The sequence below is a fragment of the Garra rufa genome, chromosome 7 (genome assembly GCF_049309525.1).
Source record: "Garra rufa chromosome 7, GarRuf1.0, whole genome shotgun sequence".
Taxonomy (NCBI): domain Eukaryota; kingdom Metazoa; phylum Chordata; class Actinopteri; order Cypriniformes; family Cyprinidae; genus Garra; species Garra rufa.
The window spans coordinates 30,862,964-30,871,933 of record NC_133367.1 but is presented as its reverse complement, the minus strand read 5'-3'; the positions used below and the strand labels follow the sequence as shown (position 1 = coordinate 30,871,933).

The following is an 8,970-nucleotide window of genomic DNA, read 5'->3' as shown; positions in this document are numbered from 1 at the left end:
AACGACTTGCATTTCCAGAAAGTCTGCCTCTAAAGTATAATATGCGGGGTATGTTGCAGAGCTGAAGAGAACCAATGGGAAGTCAGAGAGATGAACCGTGACATAATTCCTTAAAGGTGAGTAACTGTAGTCAACATTTGAAGTGGATCAAAAAAGTTAATCAAAGTTGTCCTAAGACAAGAACAAGTATTGTTTTGGTTTAAGGACAACTTTGATGAAAGGTTTTGATCCACTTCAAATGCTGACTACTGTATTTTAAAGTTTAGTTTTTATTCAAAGAGTAGCTCTTTCCATTGTGTTGTGTTGTTTTATTAGGTTAGTCCATAGAGGAGAGCATGGCTGTCACACAGGGAAGTTGTGAGGACTGATTGTCACATTTACAACCTGTAAATGTGTCAAACCGTATATTAGCTGGGGGTTGTTTTGACCAAAACAAAGGTTTACTGTGGGTTTTAATAATTTAACTGTATTAATGTAGACCAGTACAATAAGATATAATGTTAATTTCACTTTCAGTATAAGGAGGATATGTTTTGACATATAGGTTGCAGTTTATGAAGCATATTTGCTGTGAGGGTTGTTTGTTGTGGAATTGGTGCTCCAATTGCAAGCATAAAATGCTTTGTTTCTTACCAGAAGACACGGCGTCTTTATTGCCATAAACAATAGAAGATAGCTTGTTTTATATAATATAATACTTACTACTTATAACATAATACATACTTTAATAATGGGGTTTTCGAATAACATTTTTGGTAAACATGATTTGACAATATTAGATCTTTTGCTCTAAATTACACACACCCATGCTGAAAACTAGGGCTACACAACTTTTGGTTCCACAAAGAGCCATTCAGTCAAAGGTTCTTTAAAGAACCATTTCTTGCTTACCCTTTTAAAATCTGAAGAACCTTATTTGCCACAAAGTACCTTTTGTGATACATAAAGGTTCTTCAGATGTTAAAGGTTCTTCATGGAACCATAAGAAAAAGGTTCTTCTGTGGCATCGTGAAGCAAAATTGTGAAGCAAAAAACTTTATTTTTAAGAGTGTAGGCAATGTAGCCAAGAAAAAATGATCACGATAAAATTTTTCATATCAGTCGATATCGATAATTATAAGAGAAATCCTGAAATGTTTCATCAAAAATCATAATATCTTTACGACAAAAAAAAGAAAGACATTAACATTTTGAATGACAAGGGGGTGAGTACATTATCTGTAATTTTTTAGTGAACTACTCCTTTAATATAGAAATCAAGCTGCCATTTGAAATTTGAACCGAGCAGTCTGTGTTTCATTTTGCTCTTGGCGCATAAACGTTATATTGACTTATATATCGAACTCTTGCTCGCCCAGCTTTACAAAACATAAATTTTAAGATTATTTTTCGAATTAGACAGATATGTACAGTGCCTTGCGAAATTATTCATACCCCTTCATTTTTTTCACATTTTGTTATGTTGCTGCCTTATGTTAAACTACTTTAAATAACTTTTTTCCCCACATCAATCTACACTCCCCACTCCATAATGGCAAAGCAAAAAAATGTATAAAAATATATAAAAAAATCTGCTGCATTGAAGGTTCACAGAAGCATTATCCATAATGGAAGACGACTGGAACAACTAGGACTCTAGAAAATGTCTGCCAGCCCCCATCCAAGCTGACAGAGCTTGAGAGGTGAAAAGGTGAGGCAAAGAATGGCTGATAATTGCCAAATGCAGATGTGCAAAGCTTGTCACATCATACCCAAAAAGACTTGAGGCTGTAAAGGTGCTTCAACTATGTACTGAGTTAAGGGTATGAATACTTATGAAATGTACTTATTTCAGTGTTTTATTTTTAATAAATTTTTTAAAATTTGCAAATCTGTTTTTTTTTTTTTTTTTTTTTTTTTTTTGCTTTGTCATTATTATGGTGTATGGAGTGTAAATTGATGTGGGAAAAAACTAATTTAAAGCAGTTTGACATAATACTGCAACAAAACAAAATGTGAAAAAAAATGAAGGGGTATGAATACTTTTGCCAGGCACTGTATGTTTGGGGTGTAAGTCTGCGCAGCAAAATGTCCAAGTATCGTCAAGTTATGTTTACCACAGAGCTTATTTTACTCATGAGTCTATCAGTGATTGCACTGCTCAACAAGTCTCTTATTTGCCACTGTTTTAGTTACTGTTTTATGAAAGTATTTGTGAGATTGCAAAAATTGTGTCGCAAAAAGGAGATTATTGCATCATCTGCTTAGTAGACATGGCTGTCTACCTTTGATGAATGCTATAATCAAGATTTATTTTTTACAATTACTTCATCTTTATGGCTGTTACAGTAACAATGCAATAAAAGTTTTCAAGACAGTTCCACATTTAAAGTCATTATAGTTATTATAGTCGTTATATTATCATAAATAAGAAAAGCATCAAATAAACATTAGGACAAAGTAGCTTTAGAAAAAAATATTTGATTTGATTCAGCCTAGAATTTGTAAGCTACAATGGCATAATATAGTTACAGATCATTTATTGCAGCTCATCGGTGGCTTAAATGCATTTACACTGCAGTTACAATTGCATAATTAATGCTATGAAATTAAAGGGTTTTTAGACTGTAAATCAACAACCCTGATGTAAATGCATACTACTTTTAAACAAAATAGGTGTACTGAAAACAAATTCTTAATTAAGTTTTTTTCTAAGCATTGTTTGGTATAAATAATAATAATACAACTTTAAATCAGTATACGACCATGTAAAAGTTCCTTTATAAATTAGTTGTGTCATTGAATGCAGATGGATTGGCACTGAGATCAATAGTCAAGTCCAACTGAAGGTTCGTTTTCGGTTCATTAAAACTGTTCATAATCTTTTAGGGCATTTATTAAGATAGTGTCTTTTACATCACTGAATATTATCTGGGTGATCTTGGTGTCCATGGCGCAGGTGAAGTGACAGTATATGAGTTTAAAGTTATCTGCTTTTTGTTCATATAAATTTCTGATGAACTCCATTGCATCATGTGCATCCCGACGTCTGCCTGAAGAACAGAGAAAAAAGAGAGACTGAATCAGATCTGACAAGATCACTCATGAAGCTTTCACATCATTTAATGTGCGCCAGATTACCTTCAAATTGAGGAAAGGTTGTTTTTAGATCTGAAAAACAAATCTTCTCAGCTAGGATGTCCATTTTGTTCAATAAGAGGATGATGGAGGAATTAGCAAACCACTGTGAATTAATGGTTGTGTAGAACAGCGACAAACTCTCTTCCATACGGTTCTGGAGAAAAATAACTTTTGTTTGTTAAATCAAGTAGAGAAAGATGCCAGCTGAGAATATGGCATTGTGGGATATGTACAGGTGCTGGTCATATAATTAGAACATCTTCAAAAAGTTGATTTATTTCACTAATTTCATTCAAGAAGTGAAAGTTGTATAATGTGTACATTCATTCCACACAGATTGATATATTTAAATGTTTATTTCTTTTAATTTTGATGATTATAAATGGCAACTAATGAAAATCCCAATTCAGTATCTCAGAAAATTAGAATATTGTGAAAAGGTTCAGTATTGAAGACACCTGGTGCCACACTCTAATCAGCTGATTAACTCAAAACACCTGCAAAGGCCTTTAAATGGTCTCTCAGTCTAGTTCTGCAGGCTACACATTCATGGGGAAGACTGCTGATTTGACAGTTGTCCAAAAGACGACCATTGACACCTTGCACAAGGAGGGCAAGACACACAAGGTCATTGCAAAAGAGGCTGGCTGTTCACAGAGCTCTGTGTCCAAGCACATTAATAGAGAGGCGAATGGAAGGAAAAGATGTGGTAGAAAAAGATGTACAGTACAAGCAATAGGGATAACAGCACCCTGGAGAGAATTGTGAAACAAAACCCATTCAAAAATGTGGGGGAGATTCACAAAGAGTGGACTGCAGCTGGAGTCAGTGCTTCAAGAACCACTACACACAGACGTATGCAAGACATGGGTTTCAGCTGTCGCATTCCTTGTGTCAAGCCACTCTTGAACAACAGACAGCGACAGAAGCGTCTCGGCTGGGCTAAAGACAAAAAGGACTGGACTGCTGCTGAGTGGTCCAAAGTTATGTTCTCTGATGAAAGTAAATTTTGCATTTCCTTTGGAAATCAGGGTCCCAGAGTCTGGAGGAAGAGAGGAGAGGCACAGAATCCACGTTGCTTGAGGTCCAGTGTAAAGTTTCCACAGTCAGTGATGGTTTGGGTTGCCATGTCATCTGCTGGTGTTTTCTTAGGTCCAAGGTCAACGCAGCTGTATACCAGGACGTTTTAGAGCACCTCATGCTTCCTGCTGCTGACCAACTTTATGGAGATGCAGATTTCATTTTCCAACAGGACTTGGCACCTGCACACAGTGCCAAAGCTACCAGTACCTGGTTTAAGGACCATGGTATCCCTGTTCTTAATTGGCCGGCAAACTCACCTGACCTTAACCCCATTGAAAATCTATGTGATATTCTGAAGAGAAAGATGCGATATGCCAGACCCAAAAATGCAGAACAGCTGAAGGCAACTATCAGAGCAACCTGTGCTCTCATAACACCTGAGCAGTGCCACAGACTGATCGACTCCATGCCACGCCGCATTGCTGCAGTAATTCAGGCAAAAGGAGCCCCAGCTAAGTATTGAGTGCTGTACATGCTCATACTTTTCAGTTGGCCAAGATTTCTAAAAATCCTTTCTTTGTATTGGTCCTAAGTAATATTCTAGTTTTCTGAGATACTGAATTGGGGTTTTCATTAGTTGTCAGTTATAATCATCAAATTAAAAGAAATAAACACTTGAAATATATCAGTCTGTGTGGAATGAATGTATACATTATACAAGTTTCACTTCTTGAATGGAATTAGTGAAATAAATCAACTTTTTGAAGATATTCTAATTATATGACCAGCACCTGTATTAGATCATCTTGGTATTTTATACCTATGACCGGCTATATTTGGCAATTATGTGAAGTGTACTGTACAACAGAGTATACTGACGTAGGTACTGTAACCCACAATGGAATACACTCACCTTGAATTTTAACTAAAAAAATATAATTTTTTGATCGGACTGCTAGTAATTATGCTGTCAAAATAGCACATAAAAAAATCTAACAAACTGAGATTAGTTGCTTTTCATTTAGGTGGTCCTTACTTTTTGGTCATTATTCTCCTCAAGAACTTGGTCGTAATCGATGAGAGAAGCTACAAATATGATTGATTTCACACTGTCAAAGCAATGGATCCACTTCTTTATTGCTCCTCTCTGACCTGAAACGTCTACAATCCTGAAAAAACAGACAGACCAGAAATCAAGTTCTTATCATTGTATTCACTTTTAAATCTGCTGTGGTGGACACTAAGTCCCAGGGTTGTCCCTAAAAGCAGTTCTGTCATATTTCATTATGTCCTCTACTGAATTGTGCTCAACCTTGATTTCCTCAAACATTTGGTTTGGAGTAAACAATGACAGAATTATGCCAATATTTGGACGAACTGTTCCTTCAAATGCCAGCATAACCTACATTAAGTGATTTGGTTGATCATGGCCATACCTTAAAGTGATATTCTCATAAGTAATCCTCTGCTCTGTGAATCCATTGGTGGGAGATTTGACACGGAGAATATCTTGATTTGTAGGCATGTAGTCTTCAGCTGCAATGCGGGCCAAGTTACTAATAAAGCTTTAAAAAACATACAGTTAAAGTCCAAAGTTTACACCTTACAGAATCTGTCAAATGTTAATTATTTATATTATACAAATGCATGCTATTTTTTATTTAGTACACACCTGAAAAAGGTATTTCAGAAACATATAGTCCACATGACAAAAATGACCCTGTTCAAAAGTTTACATAAACTTGCCTGAATGATCCACAGCTTTTTCTTTCATGAGCCCCTGGTTTGTCCTCAACAGTTAAACTGCCCGCTGTTCTTTAGAAAAATCCTTCAAGTCACACTTTTTTTTGTGACTTGAAAATAAGTTAAATTTACCCTGATCTTTAAATTGACAAAGTTTTCATCCCCTGCCTCTCAATGCATCTTATTTTGGTAAAATATTTAACTTTTTGCAAGGTGTATGTAAACTTTTGACTTTGACTGTATGTTTTAATTAGTAGTAATGTAACACATAATATTATCACTTTGATTGTAAAAGTGAATTGTTAATGAAGGCCTTATCTGCATAAAAAATGCATGTGGCATCAGGAAGAGAAGAAGAAAAAGATATTCATCAAGTCAGGAAAAGATGACAGTCTAATTACTAGAACAGTCTAACTGCAGGGAGATCTATGGTGACGGAAAACTAAACAAAAAACTCACTATTTCCTTAAGATGAGTGTTTTTCCCAAAGAGTTAAAATGAGGATGCAAATAGTTTGGGCCTTTTTGGTGCAAAAACTTTGCAAACTTTAAAAAACGAACCTCGATAAAAAACTGAAACTGCACTTCATTATACAAACACACTTACTACTCAGTGGAGTCTAGTAGATGATACTCGCTACGCCTATTGTAACACATCTTAAAGCCTTGGTCTGCCCATAGATGATGAATAGCCTCTATGTAAGTCCTCTGCAGCTGTGTTATCTGCTGTATATCCAGATCCTGGAAGCACTGGGCATAAATCTGTGGATATTACATTCATATTACTCCATCAGACTGACAATACATTACAGTATGAGATCCTTTCTAAATTAGTGCAAAACATACAGGCTTCTTTTGATTACATTGTTCTGTGAGTTGGAGTAGGGAATCTTTAGTGTGTTCATGGCGTTTGTCATTGCAATCATTGATTGGAAGATATTGAGAAAAATCTGTTTAGTGTAGCTACGCCTCTCCTCTTCTGAGTATCCATTTCCATGATGGATCCTCATCTGCTTCAGAAAAGTTGTCTTTCCACTTTCTGCTGTGCCTAGATAACAACACAAATTCGACATTCAATTGACAATTTCTAGCCCCTGAGTGAATCAGTTCTTAGATTATGTCATTGAAATTTGCCTTAAGAGATGATATAACAAATCCCTAATTACATTTACCTGTTCTGTGTCTAAATATCTAATGCCCTTCAAATTTACTTTCACTTTTAAAGACCAAAAAAACTACAAATAATTCTTCACAAACATACCCTTTCTCTCTATGAGTGGAATCTTGTGAGAAAGTAAAATAAATGAATACGACCATGTGGATAAGTTTTAAAAACATTTCTGATAACTGTCAAAATCATCTCACCTAATAAAACCAATTTGATTTCTCTCCTTTCTCTTCTCATTTGCTCCAAAAGGAGCTGGTTGATTTCCTCATTTTTGGCGATGGCGTTCCTCTTTTTTTTAGACAAGCAACAGATGCAACATCCACAGTAGTAGTAATCCCCCATTTCACACGATAACTACAAAAAAAAGTCAACCCAAAGTTGGAACATAGACGTTTAGCCTGTACATTGCAGGTTACGTGCAAAGCCTTTGACTTGTCCATATTGCTGGCAATGTAAACAATGCCACTGAACCGAAAGAAACTTGCATATTTTGTTGATTATTGCTGCTGAAAATGGTCCATTATTCTCATGTTTTGGGCTGTACTAATCAGAACGGGAAGAGTACTATAGACTGCCAAAAGTTATAATAAATCAAGGAGAGGAGTGCAAAAAACTGACTGAGGAGCAAACAGTGTTTGTGGTTGGCCAAACTGAACCAGTATTTCCAGGGCAAGAGTTTTGACAATGTTCATGTTTGTTCTTATCATTTTCGTCAGTCAAAATACTGCGCCCTTTCCTGCTTACTAAGTCCTTCTCATATATGATTTAGCAGCTTCCACACATTTATTTTCCCCTTATGGTTTAGACAGCAAAAATTAGCAGAACAATGTTTTCAGTAGTGCATTAACCGTGCTGTTGTTTATATCTGAGTATCGCCAATATGGCCGCGCATCTGGGAAACTGACCAAACCGTGACACTCTATTACAGGGGTCACCACACTCGGTCCTAGAGGGCCGGTGTCCCTACAGAGTTTAGCTCCAACCCTAATCAAACACACCTGAACCAGTTAATCAAGGTCTTAACAGGTATACTTGAAACTTCCAGGCAGCTGTCTTGAGGCAAGTTGGAGCTAAACTCTGCAGGACACCGGCCCTCCAGGATCAAGTTTGGTGACCCTTGCTCTATTACAAGTACTTAATTTTTTGAAACTAGTTACATATCCCAGATTTCATTCCAGATTTAACTTAATGTGTATATTCCACTATAGCGTGAATAGCTTTAGAAGTCTGTGATAAAATATAGATGTGTTTCTCTGACTGGAATGCAAATGCAGTTCTTTCTGTGGACAACAAATAGCCTAAATGTACAACAAATAAAACAGACGACATAGAGAATCACTCACCTTCTTCTGTAAAACCTATGACGTGAAATGGGACACAATATCTGTCTTCTTTGATATAAACAGTGGCTTTCTGTCAGCTGCGTCACGTTCATTAACTATCAGCAAACCAGTTAGGCTACTATTCCCGAAAGTCTGCCTTTAGTGCGTAATATGTGGGTATGTTGCAGAGCAGAGAACCAATGGGAAGCCAGAGGAATGAACCGTGACATAATTAGTGCATGGTCGCTATATTGCTTATTGCACCACTTTTGGGGCATATTATTACAGTGCCTTGCAAAAGTATTCATACCCCTTCATTTTTTTTTCACGTTTTGTTGCAGCATTATGTTAAACTGCTTTAAATGAGTTTTTCCCCACATCAGTTTACACTCCATACACCATAATAATGACAAAGCAAAAACCAGATTTGCAGATTTTACAAATTTATTAAAAATAAACACTGAAATAAGTACATTGCATAAGTATTCATACCCTTAACTCAGTACATAGTTGAAGCACCTTTACAGCTTCAAGTCTTTTTGGGTATGATGTGACAAGCTTTGCACATCTGCATTTGGCAATTAGCTGCCATTCT

At 36.2% G+C, this 8,970-nt stretch overlaps 1 protein-coding gene across 1 annotated transcript; it reads right to left on the bottom strand.

The window, feature by feature from the left end:
- Window positions 1-2,844: 2,844 nt before the first annotated feature.
- Window positions 2,845-7,395, bottom strand: LOC141338104 (guanine nucleotide-binding protein G(q) subunit alpha-like). Its single transcript, XM_073843666.1, has 7 exons — window positions 7,251-7,395; window positions 6,749-6,933; window positions 6,493-6,647; window positions 5,580-5,708; window positions 5,180-5,312; window positions 3,121-3,274; window positions 2,845-3,032 (listed from the first exon to the last, which is right to left on the bottom strand). Exons 1-7 carry the CDS (start codon window positions 7,393-7,395, stop codon window positions 2,845-2,847), a joined length of 1,089 nt encoding a protein of 362 aa, XP_073699767.1.
- Between the last annotated feature and the right edge of the window lie 1,575 nt (window positions 7,396-8,970).